This window comes from Brassica oleracea, chromosome C9 (genome assembly GCF_000695525.1).
Source record: "Brassica oleracea var. oleracea cultivar TO1000 chromosome C9, BOL, whole genome shotgun sequence".
NCBI lineage: Eukaryota > Viridiplantae > Streptophyta > Magnoliopsida > Brassicales > Brassicaceae > Brassica > Brassica oleracea.
In genome coordinates, this window is record NC_027756.1 from 6186859 (window position 1) to 6202027 (window position 15169).

General features: G+C 33.3%; 1 protein-coding gene and 1 long non-coding RNA gene across 2 annotated transcripts; one reads left to right on the forward strand and one right to left on the reverse strand.

Annotated features, from left to right (window-relative positions):
- Positions 1 to 4137: 4137 nt before the first annotated feature.
- LOC106313020 (uncharacterized protein ycf36-like) lies at positions 4138 to 6138 on the forward strand. The gene is made up of 7 exons (XM_013750735.1): positions 4138 to 4512; positions 4613 to 4765; positions 4867 to 4944; positions 5028 to 5123; positions 5434 to 5469; positions 5563 to 5738; positions 5821 to 6138. The coding sequence occupies exons 1-7, from the start codon at positions 4252 to 4254 to the stop codon at positions 5981 to 5983; spliced, it is 963 nt and encodes a 320-aa protein (XP_013606189.1). The 5' UTR covers positions 4138 to 4251; the 3' UTR covers positions 5984 to 6138.
- Positions 4676 to 5031, reverse strand: LOC106313021. Its single transcript, XR_001264289.1, has 2 exons — positions 4942 to 5031; positions 4676 to 4793 (listed from the first exon to the last, which is right to left on the reverse strand). It is a non-coding gene; the product is annotated as an uncharacterized LOC106313021 (long non-coding RNA).
- Positions 6139 to 15169: the final 9031 nt, after the last annotated feature.

The window sequence follows — 15169 nt, forward strand, 5'->3', positions numbered from 1 at the left end:
AAAAAATTTAGAATCAAAATCTTGGGTTTTTTTAGCTCATTGTGGAGAGAAAGTGAGAGATATGTTGTGTTTAGTTCACAAGAATGGAAAAAGAAGAAGGGTAAATCGATTTTGGGAGCATTAAGAGCTTCAAATTGGTTGTTCATGGTGGTTGTGGTATTGATGACAATGACAATCTTGTAATTACTTGAAGATGATGAGGGTGAGAGAGTAAAAATGTCATTTTCGAAAAAAAAAGAAAAAAAAAATTGATGGCATTTTCATAAATTATATGAACTTGTGGGGTGAATAGGGCAAAACCAATATATATAAAAAAAAAGGTTAGTTTTGTGTTTGACTTTAAGTTATAGGTTAATTCTGCAAAAAGTCCATTATATTTTCCATGAATCGTATCTACAAATGAGTTGGAGCTTGTAGTGATCGCACAACACAATTCAACAGGGATATGAATAATTGTTGCGTACGTCACCAGAATTTTAAATGACTCAGCTCAATTATTTTCATAGAAATCGTCCATAAAATCATGTCGCCAAACGAAATTAATCTGACAATAGTTTTTGGTGAGTGAAACTTATAACAATGAAACAAATCAAGAAGGTGGCAAAGAAAAAAAGTAAAAAAATAATTCAATAAAAGAAAAAACCTCATGGTATGTATATTTTTGATCAAACAGAACCTTATGCCTCGTGGAGTCGTGGTGTTAACTGCGTAATTAATAGTACTAGTTAAGAGTCTTTAAACGACTGAAGTTTTCAACGCTTATACGTATCTAACTCATGCCTCATGGTGTTAACTACGTTTGTTTCTTACATGTATGCGTAGGCGTTCGAATGTGTACAAAAAGAAACGTTAATATCATTATTTTTTTCAACTCGAAATGCAAGTTTTAGATATAACTTCTAGAACGGACCAATTTCTTCCGAGTCAGTTAGTTTTCTCTTGCTGAAGACAACCTTTCTTTGGTCAGAAGTATAAGAATAGCTAGCTTTAGAGTTTAGTAAAAAAAAAAAAGTTACAAAACTCGATCGATCAAATGACCAACTTCAGTTTAATATATATTAGTTTACGAGGTGCGACCAAAGAAACAAAATATAATAACATGGTTGAATTAGTTGACTAGGTTTGAACATGAAAAGACCTATTCGGTTCAGCCGTAAACCCGCATTACCAGTGAAAAAATTCGGTATACATGTAGGCCTTGAAAAAAGGATTTCGACCGAGAAACATCATTTTTGTTATAAATTAAGCATTAAAATGATCATCCACTTCTTTACCAAACTCAAGCACTATGATCATCCACTCCTTTACCAACTCAAGTACTATGATCATCTACTCATCAAACACTATGATCACCCACTCATTTACCAAATTAAGCACCATCTTTGTTATTTTATGTATTGTTGTTCACTATAAATACCATCACTCATCTCACTCTTTTGTACACCATAAACAAGAACAAGAGTTTATAATCAAAGAACCATTACATCTTCTTCTTCTTCCTTATAATAAACTTTCTCCCTTATACTAGTGTTATTTGCTTCCTACGGGTATCAAATTCAACTCTTATTTAAATTTCTCGATACTATAAATTATAAGTTATTTCATAACACATAGATTATATTGTTTTAATGTTTATCTCTTTCTTCCTCAAAAATCAAAATCTTATTTGCACAGTTCTCGAGTAATGGCAAGAAGCAGGTGCTTCGTACTCTGCTACAAACCATTGAACCAACCGTAAGAATAGACGCTTCCAAACAACACGAGTTTAAACTCATCGCCCCCAAGATGAACTGATCGAATCCATGGTTCTGCTGGCACGGGCCAGCCGGATAAACGGTAAAAGTCTCCAATAACAGCACCGTCTCATGCCAATATCCAAATTAACGAAGAAATTGAGACCAACCAACTCTACCGCGTACACCAGCTCCACCATCTACCATGTATGCTCTCTTCCCTACCGCTTTTCAGCTTCCCATCAATTAGACCGCTTGCTTATGGGTTTTAGGAGAATTCACATGATTTCGGTTTGAATTTGGGATTGGAAATTTTGATTAAGTTTAAAGAATGTTCTTTCTGGTCTTACTTCAGTTCAGCTTTTGTCTCTCTTTTTTTTTATCTAAGATCTCACAGGCGTAGAGTTTGTAGGCCACCGAGAGTCCTCTCATTATAATATTCTGTAATTTCATAAGAACTTTCAGGCCACAAATGTTCTCTTACCATGGCATCATGACTCTTAAAACTCACTACGATGAGCTGTATGTCCTACTAAGCTTGTTTGTTTTGTTGTACTCTTGTTGTGCATGGTATGTGTATATTGCTAGGAGGTCATTCATATATATGTGTGATGTCAGTCTGATCCACGTGTACACACAATTAGCGCTATCCACATGTACATTAGTTTAAGTGTACATGGTTTACAGAATATCTACATGTACATCTTACTACAAAAATGTCACTGGGGACGTAGAGATTTACAAATCCATTGCTCGCTTTAACAAATTTTTAATATAAATATGGTCAAAAAGTATTCACATGTACGCAAATGCATGTGAGGTTTGCTCTGTTTCAACGGTTAAGCTCTGAAAATAATCTATTTTATACGTTTCGTCTACATGGATAAGTGGTATCGATGTGGATTTGTGCATACATTATTGATTGGATAAATGAATAGTGTACATAGGTCTTCATATCCATGTGTACAGTATTATCATGTACATTGTAGATTTGTATAAATGAGTAGTGTACATAGGTCTCATCATCCACGTGTACACTATTCGAACTTACATTGGAGATTATATAAATGAAAAGCAGTTTGTACATCTCCAGTTTCATGACCAAGTTTCAAATAAAAACCAAATACAATAGCACTTGTGGTACAACAGTTCTCAATATGCACGATGTTTTCCCCACCTGCTTCTTAACTCCTCCCATTCAGATCTTAGGTGGGCTATGAATAACAATAATACACATCTTAGGTCGGAGCCCGCTGCTGCTGCTCATGAAAGGCTGTGGTGGAGGTGAAGGAGGTTGCTATGGTGGAGATAGAGGCTTAGGAGGTGCTAGTGACGTCACAACATGATCTGATGGCGGTGTTGCGTTTTGTTTCCGCCATTGTTGTCCACCATAGGGACCTCTAGCCGAGAAAAAGAAGAACATTCCAAAACTTAAAATGGGACTCTTCAAAATTCCTTCCCCACCAACTCTGATATGTGTAACAATATCCATAACAAACATATGAAACTCATAAACTACAGGGTCAACTTCAAAAAATTAAAAGATACATATTTTTCTTTAATTCATAGCAAAATGAAAAACCATAACAGAGATTTAATAAAACAGGGGAAGTGGCACTGACGGTTTTTTCTCGCAAATCAAGAGTATCCTTAGACGTTCGGATGGAATTAACAAGGCGGAAGAAGAAATTCAGAGCAGTGCTGATTTTGTATATCTCGACAACTACATCCTGAGATGGATCCCAACGAGACAGACGTCTCTGCCTTCTCCCACGATTGGCAATCGAAAATTGAGAGCCAGCTTCGAGATCTTGGAAACACATCCTCTTCTCTTTTGAATCTTGGGGGAACAAAAACGACGAAGATCCGTGAGATTTTGGTATTATTAAAGTCTCCCAAATTTATTGTTATTTAAAATTATTTTTTTAAAAATTAAAAATTGAACAAATTATTTATCTTATGGTGGTGAAGGGCAGCCGTGGAAATTCACTCTTGATTTTGTTAAGGGAAGAGAGAGGAAAGAGTCTCTGTAGTCAAAACTGTCCTATTGTGTTATTATTAACTAGAAAACTGACTCTCTACGTAATATTTTCTTTAAACAAGAGCCATGTTTTCTTTTTAAGACTCTCGTTAATTCCACGTCTAATATGTTAAAAATGCTAATTACACGTATGTTATGAATCAGAAATTATATTATTAAAAAAGATAGAAATGGGCCTTTCCAGTGGAAGCCGATTAGTAGCCGAACTATAATTAACAAGATAAGAGGAGATGCTCGTGGCAACAGAGTGAGGTTCCCGCGAGAACTGCGTGCAAAGGAGCATCTGCCACGTGGCGGGAGAGACACTCCACATGTCAGAAAAAACCAGAACTAAAAAAAACAGATTTGATTATTATAAGTTTTTTTCTCTGGCTCTGCGGTGCTTGCCACCTTTCAGGTGCTCTGCGCCACTCACCTTAAATCTTCTTCAATCAACGCTATTCTTTACTCACAAGGAAACTCAAACCAGATAGCTCAATGCTCAGATTAAACGCTAATTACCCTTTCTTTCCCAAGAAATCCCACCGAGTTTGTAATAGAAAGCTCGGGACTTACTATGATTCTTCGTCGATCTTTAAACACGGCGGAGTTGGCGATGATGCTGATAAGAAGAAGCTGTTTCTAAGAGTTTCTGTGAAAGCAATGAAGGAAGAAGGTAACGGAAGTGGAAGCATGAGTTTCTCTGGACAAAGCTGGGATCCTAGTTCGGAGATACAAGTTCCTTCAGAACAGAGACCTGTAAGGATTACATTTACATTTGTCTTTCTTTTTTTCTTTCTAATTAAAGATTTAAAGGTTTTTAATAATAATACCCTTTTTTTTTTTGTTGGGTGCTTAGGTGAATGAGTATTCGTCTTTGAAGGAAGGGATGTTGTATTCATGGGGAGAATTGGCTCCAAGCCAGTTTTTTCTTCGTCTTGGTGGTCTTTGGCTTGTGACTTTCACTGTTCTTGGTGTTCCCATCGCAGCTGCTAGCTTTAATCCTTCCAGAGTGAGCTTCGAATCCTTTTAGCCTCTCTCTGCCATATGAAGATGTGTGTTAATACACTCTTTTTACATATTAGAATATAATTTCCTTGAAAAATGTTGCAGGAACCTTTGAGGTTTGTTGTAGCTGCAGGTACAGGAACCTTGTTCCTGGTTTCATTGATTGTCTTGAGAATTTACCTGGTATTTAATAGACTTCCCTTGCCTCTCCCAGCTTACAATAATTTCTGATGGATTCCAAGGAAGTTGGACTTATTTGTTGTTAGGGATGGAGCTATGTTGGAGATAGATTACTTTCTGCGGTTATTCCATACGAAGAGAGCGGATGGTATGATGGCCAAATGTGGGTGAAGCCACCTGAGGTTTGCATTACAAAGTCCTTTAAATATGTAGAGAAGGAAACTCAAAATTTTAGAGAATACAATCCTTTTAAGTGTTAATCTAGAGAAGACAAAAAAAAAAAGAAACTCAGAATTTTGAATATGTTTACTCACTACAAAGTTACCACCAGTTTCCATAGCTCTAGTATTCTATGCATGTTTGGATATAAACACTGGAAGGAATGAACATACCTGGTCCACATGCATCTTTGCATGTTGAGTTGATCTACATAATTCAAAAATCAAGAGACTGATTAGATAATTACTGTGGCTGTGAATTTGTGTTTCTTAGGTATTGGCTCGGGACAGGTTGTTAGGTTCTTACAAGGTAAACAATGTTCTATGGCAATGTTTATTATTCAATATTCAGTGATGAAAAGGCAAAAATGAAAGAAACTCATGCTACGTTTGTGAGTTTCAGGTGAAGCCAGTAATCAAGATGCTCAAACAAACATTGGTTGGTACAGGAGCTTTACTAGTTTCAGCATTTGTGCTATTCGTCTTTGCAACACCAGTCGAAGATTTCTTTAAAACCACTTTAAGAGCAACCAATGAGGTTTCTATTTCAAGAACCAACAACAACAAATTCAATATGAGGTAATATCACCCACTTGAAACGAACTAGTTTTTGGCTTTTGTTGAAACCAAACTCACCTCATTTCATTACATATATTACCAGGAAAGAACAATTGCTTCGGTTGCCAATAGATCTTGTGACCAATGATGACTTGGCAGCCGCGGCGGCTGAGGCTGCTGATGGAAGACCGGTCTATTGCAGAGACCGCTACTACCGTGCATTGGCCGGTGGTCAGTACTGCAAATGGGAGGATCTTGTTAAATAGTTTTCAAAATATAGAATAAGAACACTTATGAGGAGTGTTTCAAAAAGAAAAAAAAGAACACTTATCAGTTTCTCAGTATTGATTAAAATGGCTTACTTGTTAAGTTCGTTCGATGGGTTTCCAACCTAAAACCAATTGGTAATTAGTGGAGTGGTTCATCTATCTTATATATTGCTTAGGATTCCTTCCAACTACCGACGTGGGACACTTTGTGTCTAATACGCCCATTCGAGATGATGGTTTTTTAAGCGTCAATCTCGGAATGCTCGGGCAAAGATCGGTGGGCCAACTTTGGACCAGATCAATAGATCAGGTTGGACTGCGTGGATCGGGCTCTGATACCATGTTTGTTAATATGAGAAGCCAATGTCCATCTTCTTATGAAAGGGAAGTACCTAAAACTATACTTATTCTTGTTTGAATAGGTTTGCCCCTTGAGAATTGATGCATGTGTGTGTGCATTGTTTGAATAAGGTACTTGGAGCTCATGATAAGAATCTAATCGTGGATCAAACCCTTTGTTGATGGCAGGAAGTCAGAAGAAAGGGGAGACAAAGAACCAGCCACATTGAAACTTCCAAGCAGTTTTGAGTGTAAAGTAAGGAAGACATTGGTGCATGCTTGCCATTGAAGTAAGGCTATGATCCAGGGTTTATGAGTCCCTAAACTTGATCATAAGACTCATAAACCCACTAGCCAATCCCTAGGCTGAGGGTGGTTTGTAAAACCCGATCCCGGCCTACTAGGCCGCGGTCGATGCCTCACGTCGCTCAGTCCATACCAGGACCGAACCTCTAAAGAGTTTTGCCCTTTTATTAAAACATCCCCCATAGGCGAGGGCTAACTCAGATCTTGAGTAAAGAAGTTAGTTCAAGATCAACTGATAGTTCATCAAGAGAAGCCAATGATCCATTGTTGAAGTTGAATCATAGACAGTCAAATCGTGGACAACAAATCGTGGACACTTGACCATGAACAATAAATAGTGGACAGCTGAACAGTGGACAGCTGAATCCAAAGTTCCCAAATATGTTTAAGCTTCAAGTAAACTAAGTTTGGATGCAAAGGTTTATTTCTGGTCAGAATTGGACAAGAAGAAGTAACATGGGAGCTTCGAGAAGCAACCAGACTTGTCACTATCCAACCATGAAGAATGCACCTTACTCATGTCACTTTCACTCAAGCAGACTGTGCCATCTTCTCTTATGTCCTTTTTTCTTCATCTGGTTGTGCCTCTCCTTGTCCATATCCTTTGGCCTCTTCCAATTCCCCATTATATTAGTTGTTTAGTTTTTCCCTGATTTAGTAATTATTGTAAGTGATTGTCTATCTAAAGACCTTCACCATCTCTTGTAAAACCAACTAGCATCAATATACAAGTTTCTTTCAGTCTAAATTCGTGGCTCTCTCTCTATCTTGTGTCTAAACAATATTCACAATGTAGAGAGTTAATCATTATGGTTTAGAGGTTGCCTTAAACTCTTTCTCTCTTAAGGTAGCCTAATACTTGTAATACTTACTCTAAACTCTTCTTTATTTCTTCTTAAACTCTAGCTTACTGATTCTAAATCCATTCATCTTAAGTGCACAAACTCTAAAGTGTTGTGTTACTTTTCAAGGATTAGATTCAAACTAGAGATTCTCTGCATTATATAATCAGTTTACTGTCTAGGATTCTTGGTTATATTTATGCTTTGTGTGAGGATTCAATCACAAGTTGGTTGTCTCTGATCTTTAATGGTGAGTTCCTGTTGTGTGGTTGAAGGGGATTTAGTTACAAGTTAACTGAATACTCTCTTGACATGAAACAAACACTCATGAATTCTAACATTTTTTTTTTAGACAGAGAGAACTTGTATTGATATTGTTCAAATGTTAGTTAGCTAGAGTTTAAGAAGAGATAAAGAAGAGTTTAGAGTGTCTAATACGCCCCTTCGAGATGATAGTTTTTTAAGCGTCAATCTCGGAATGCTCGGACAAAGGTTGGTCGGCCAACTTTGGATCAGATCAATAGATCAGGTTGGACTGCGTGGATCGGGCTCTGATCCCATGTTAAGCTAGATGGACTAGTCTACACCATCACTAAATACCGAGTCATACACACATGATTATTCAGCCGATGAGCTAAAACCTAGTCGTGGCATCATCAACTTTATATTTCTCTTCGTTTTTGTTTTTTTTGAACAAACAAATATTTCATTGATAAATTTAACGACATAATAGAGTGTCTGCGTGGTACAAAGCAGATTTAGCTAAAGCATATGCTGCAGAATTTAAGCTTCTTGGAACATAACAAGGTAACATTTAATTAGAGTTAATGTTATAAAAAAAAACATTTAAGCAGGGTTTAAGCATCTGCCGTTGCTATCAACTTTATATTTCTCTTTGTTTAGAAAAACAAACTAATGTAATAAGAACATGTTGAACTGTATCACTGTAAAGTTAATTACTTAGATGTTACTTTAGTTAGGTATGATCTGATGTAAATACACGTTATTTCGTGTCATTTCATACAAACAAAGTCTCTAATTTCCGCCAACACATATTACCTGGATTCCAACCGTGAAAAGCATTGGTTAGTTGATGTCTTCGACGAAACCCATCGACATGTGAGGGAAAGTATTTCGTAATGTGTATGTTCTTATACGTAACATCGTCGGGTATGGGGTATTACTAATGTGTGTTGGTTTACCTAAGTATTCTCTGTTTTCTAAAAGATAGCTTATTGCTACAAATATTTATTTGATGCTTCTTACTGAAAGTATCAAATAGAACTATATATTGGAAAAATAAATTGTATTCACTTAGGTGATATCTAAGGTTGCTTTCAATGATTATATTTATCTTATAGAATATTCTAAAATATGTAACAACCATTATTACTGCTCATGCAAATATAATTTTTCTATCTTTTAAGAACATAAAAATATAAATAGAATATAATATAAGAAATGGTATATTAAATATTGATAAATTACAAAATTATCTAGAAATACTATATTATTAAAAATACTATACTACTAGGTGTGTGCTCGCACCTTGTGCGAACTAATATATATTCTTAATATTTTTTTACTATTATATTTATTTTATGATAATGTATCTAATTAGATATAAATATTGTTTTTGTGTTTTCAGTCTTTTTAACCAAATCTCAATTGTTTACTGTGTGGAAATATTTTTCTTATTGTTTATACATGATTCTTTTATCTGGAAATTGAATCCCAAGTTTTTTTTTAATATTAAAGAGTTTAGTTTTAAAAATTTTGGCTTAAGTGTAAGCGTACTCAATATGAAAGAACAAATCTTTAATTTAGTAGTACAGTTTTTGGCCTTGTAGAACTATGCAGATAACTTGAATAAAACTTAATAATACATATCAGTGTAATTTTCAGGATTGGTTTAAAGAAATATGATACTTGGTTTGCATACCAAGAATGTGCATGTTAAACATGTATGACTAAATATTAAAAATTTAAATAAGCGTCATGTCATAAAAACAAAACAATATTAAATTAAACCCTGAATAAAATTTACACTGTGTCACAAATAGTAATTAATTCTAACTTAGTTAAGCATTTTCATGTTGCAATGATATATTTTAAAGGTTCAACATTCACGACTTCGATAATAATATCTAAAACACAAAACATTAGAAAGAAGAACTTGTGAACAAACATATCATAAATTGAATACATCAATAAAAACAAAATATGATATAGAAAATTCACCGACTAAACATTCCTTTTCATATTGACGTCCCAATATTTATTTAAATTCCATGAAATAATTATTTTTTTAACTCTTTTGAAAAATCATCACAAGGTATGATTTTGGTTGTTCTATAGAAATTTATCTTAAAAAGCAGAAGAGGCCTTTTATATTTTATGGTCTAATCACCAGAAGTGAAATTGTGCAGAATAAAATAATCTCCTTGACATAACTTAGATCGAAAATTACCAAAAGACAAGTCGCCAAAAGAACATTTATCAATAGAAGCATGAGTCCCTAGTTCCCTAAGAAAATAAATTTCAAAATAATTGACTAACACCAAATCATATAATTAATGTGAATCAATAATGAAATAAATTAATATTTACGATGGTATCAACCAACACTAATTCAGTTAGAAACAAATTTTGATTTTTTCATGATTCTAAAGTATCACCACCTTTACTCTAATTTTATAGCAATATTTAGCCAACTCAATATTCCCAATAAGAAAAAGTGAAACATGTTTCTTTTTCCAAAAGACAACGTTTGAAGTGTTTCATATTATTTAAAGATGAAATTTTGTGTGTATTTCCCATCAAACGTATGATGAGAATATATACAATCATAGCATAGAGTCGGCAAATTATAATAATAAATTATTAAAATGGATTCTAAGATAAAGCCGGCATCATAATTCTATTTATTAGCATTTACATACTACTATAACTATAATACGACCTAGACTAAGATAAATATCACTTATACTATCATTAAGCTATAAACTATATTAAAAGATAGATTACGTTCCACATCTAGTAACAAATATGATTTAAAATTATCCAGTAACAAATATGATTTTAAAATAGAATAATAAGAATTGATCATAACTCATCAAAGTTACAATTTAAAATATATATATATATGTATCTAATTACAAATCTTGAAATAGTTGTATTATTTAAATTAATAATTTAATGACTCAGTTAAAAACTAATAATAAATTAATGAATAGCTAAAACCTAATAAAACATGCAATTAACTTAAATCATGGAGAACATGACAAATAAGAATAATTAAAATAATTTTATATCTAGTTACAAAGTGTATAGTTATATCATTTAAATTAATAAATTAATGATCTCAGCTAAAAACTAATAATACATTAATGACTAAGCTAATAAAAACATGACAAATAAGCAAAATTATCTAAAATCATGGAAGCATGACAAATAAGCTAAATCACTTCATAAATAATAGTATAGATTAAAAATACTAAACTATATCTATTTAATTTAGTAAATAGTATAGCCTAATGTTAGTCATGATTCTTGAACGTGATCATGTTTACATAGGAAGTGGCGGTGATAGATTCATAGATGTAGTGGCGATGGTGGTTACCACACTACGGTGGTGGTTACCATAGTTGTGATTGTTATACGACGGAGTTGATGGTGGTTATGGAGGAAGGGACGGTGGATTTGAGATAGATAGTACAAGTTATGAATTTGATTGTGGTGGTTGGGGTAACGGTGGTGATGGTGACTATGGCGGTGATTGTTTCAGAGGAAGTTGCGGTAATGGATATGGAGGAGACTATAATCTTTCGTATCAAAAGTTATTGTAATCGTGATGGTACCACAATGTTGGTCGTTATTATGGTGGTAGGTGGTTGTTGAAAAAAATTTATTGAAAAAGAGTTTTATAATTTATTGGTAGAAATAAATGAAAATTGAAACAACTAAGTTAGAAGGACAATATAGTATATATTATAGAAATGTTAGATGCATCATGCATTTTATTTCTTTTATTTTTTAGCTAGAAATCTTATATATGAATCATTTACTAATCTACCATTCATTATATTAATTGTATTTATGAGAACATACTGATTCTTGATTCTGTAACATATTGTTTCTATAGTATACTTTTAATGTTTTATCACCAGATTTACCAACCAAGGCCCCAAATTTTCCTTTATTAATCTAATAAAACGTTTTAAATCGAATATTTCCCATGTGTGGACGTAAGTGGAGTGACATGTGCCACATTCTCGTTTTTGTTCAGAGACAATTGGATATATCACTTTTGGACCCGAATTAGCAAATTATCCGTTTTGCTGATAAACCCAATAAACTCTGTAGTTTAATTGTATGAACTTTCTAAACTGTCCTTTCCATTAGCCACGTTAGAAGAGAGGTTGACGGCGAAGACATTGAGAACTATCTTGATAAATTTCTAAGTACGATTTGGTAGCCCGCTAAGACATTAAGATAGGTTTGTTCTAAGTCATATGTTTAAATCTAATCTATTAAAATAGGAATACAAAATTGAATTGACCCTAGTTTTTTTTTCCAGTGTTTACATTTTCATGCCACTGAATTATTTTTTTTGATGACCCTGGTATCCGAAGACCTCGTAAGGCTCCGACTAGCAACCAATGACCGTCCACCGGAGCTAAGCCGGGGAGCCCGCCGAGGTCTCCAGGAGGGCTGGTGATCACCCCATGTAAATCCCACCAGTGGCCAGCGTAGTTGGAAGTGTCCGTATTGGGCCCGAAGGCCCTCAAGAGCAACATCCGCCAGCGGGACGCGAACCCATGACTTCCCAGGTCGAGGATCGCCACTGGACCACTAACGCGTGGTTACCACTGAATTATTAAATAACCATAACTTCACTAATCATTGTCTTTTCATATTTTATTAAATTATTTCCTAAATCAAGTGTAGTTAAAGTTTTGTGTTCAAGATATTTCCTAAAATGATTTAGCTAAATTTTAGGAAAATTCAAGTTTAAAAATGATTTTTAATAATATTATGTAATATTTTTCAAGTATCATATAATCTCCACACATTTAGCTTGTAAGGCCTAAAATATATGTATATATGTATCAAATATTTCTAAAATATATTTTAACCTTTTCAGTTACTTTTAATTATTTTCAACAATAAAAATATATATATTAAGGTTTAAATATCATTGAATTACTTGTATAATAATATTTAATGTTTCTAACAATATTATTTTTCTAATGTATCTAAATCTCACCATATGACCTATATTTAATCAAAATATTTTAAATATTATTATATGTGGAAAACAATTCGGTGTTTAGAGAAAAATTATTCAAACTTATTAATGGGTCAATATTTGTCGAAGGTTTAGTATAGCACATAAGTCAATATTTTTACAGTATGTAAAATATTTAATTATTATGTTTATAAATATTTTAAAATAAGATAAATATTTTAAATATTAATTAATAAATATTTAAATAATATTCATGTATATAAAAGTGGAAATAAGTATCCGCACGGGTCAAGCTCTAATTACTATTATTTAACATTACTAATACCAACCACTATAGTTACTCATATATCTATTCTATTAAAACTGAACTACAAAATAATACTTGCCTATTTTAAAGTGGGTTCTTACAGATTTTCATTCCCTTTTTGACTAATTCTAAATAGTTCATTTATTGTTTTCATTTAAGTATTTTATTACATATTTTACATTCCCTTTTCACTCTTACAAACTACTTCATTAATTGTATTCCCATAATAATTCGATGTTCTTTATTTTACGTATTAACCATAATAATTTACGTTTTTAAATAAAATTGCTCCATTAGTGACAAGAATTCAACCGGTTAACAAAATTATTTTTATTTGATCACATAATCAGTTAGACATAGGCATTCAGGTATACGTTAGGATAAAGATCGGTTTCTACTGGTATCAGATTTTTGGATTTTAAAATTATACTATGTTGGGGTATTATAAAATTTTGGACAGGGTTCGAGTTGGATTCTTTCGAGTTCGGATAAATTTGTAGGAACCTAAAAATATCTAAATAACCTATATGTCTAAAAGTGTCACCAAACAATTCATTAAAAATATAAAAACCAAACCCGCACAGACGTGCGGGTTAATCTTATTATTTGTTAAGTTATATATTATTCCCATTTCTTATTTGTTACCTCATGTACATATTTGATTAACTTACTAAACATTCTCGCTAGCACATATTTTAGCGATTGATATAACTCTCATTAAACACACAAAAGGTTAACCATAATATATAATTCGTTACTACAATAGGAATTGTATTATGTTGGTGTACCCGCTAACATTTATGTTAGATATACACAAATTTATCATTTTTGAATTGTGCAAATTAGGATCCGTTAAAACACTAATAATATCAAGTAACTAGAAAAATATCGACTAACATAAAATATTAAGATTTTAAATTTAAAAAACACCAGTAAGTTATAGATAATATTAGTGTCTAAATTTACTACTTAACTATAACACTAGTATGTAACTGGTAATGTATTAAGTACTATTTTCTAAAGTTAGACGATAAAAGAATGTTAAATGCAAAACTGTGGGAGAGGAAGATTGGTAGCGGATCCGATGAATTGTAGGCGTTGTGAAGTCAGAGTCTCACGACTGAGGGAAACATAGTCTTCTTGAAAACTTGCTCTTTACTGATAAGCCAAACTATGTTTTCCCACACGTTTGCTACCTAATCATGCGACCAAAAATCAGTTTTAGCTAAGATGGGGTCTCCATCTTTTCTACAAGCGACATGGTCTCCACCTACAACATTAAACACAACACATAATAAACTTATAGTTTAACTGCTACAATTGACATTAACATTTAACTAAATAGATATCGTCTATAGCTATTAATACTTGTCACAACAAAAAATATAAACATAATCCCAGTATATAGAAATAGTATTGCAGAAAGTTAAACAGTTGGGTTTCTATACATACTGTATATAACAGCTACACAACGCTGTAACTTCTAACTAGATTGTTATCGTCTACAACTATTATTACTGAATACACTATGCGTTACCATCTAACTATCTATACTCCAAAACACTTTGTCGTTTTCAATAGATGACCTACTAAACTCTTCTAAGTTAAAATCTAATGAAGAGTAATAAATGTTACAAAATAAGTTACCAGCTAATTAAAAATATATCTTTATAGAATAGGTTTCCCTAAGCAAATAACAAAAAGTAGAAAACTTGAATAAATCGCAAACATATAAACATATGTTGGAGAGTAATGAAAAAGTTATCGACTAAGTTCTCTATAATATATTCTATACATTATGGGTTACCATCTAATTAAATCACTATCACTATGGGTTACAAAATATTTTAAAGTATATAGATGAGTAAGCATTACTGTGACACCCGTCACCTCCTATATGGAGGACAGCGTGTCACCCCCGACGCGTCATCATACAACAATGTGATACCCGTCTCCCTGACACTAAGGACGACGGGCCACCAACAATATCCCGTAATATAAAAGCCCATAAACCCGACAACTCTCACCCATGCCCAAATAAAATCCGAAAGAAAAGTCCAATAGCACCAAGTCCGTCCAAATATCACATACTTGTTTGTCTCACCTGAAAAGGGGAAGAGTGAGGGGTGAGCGACAGG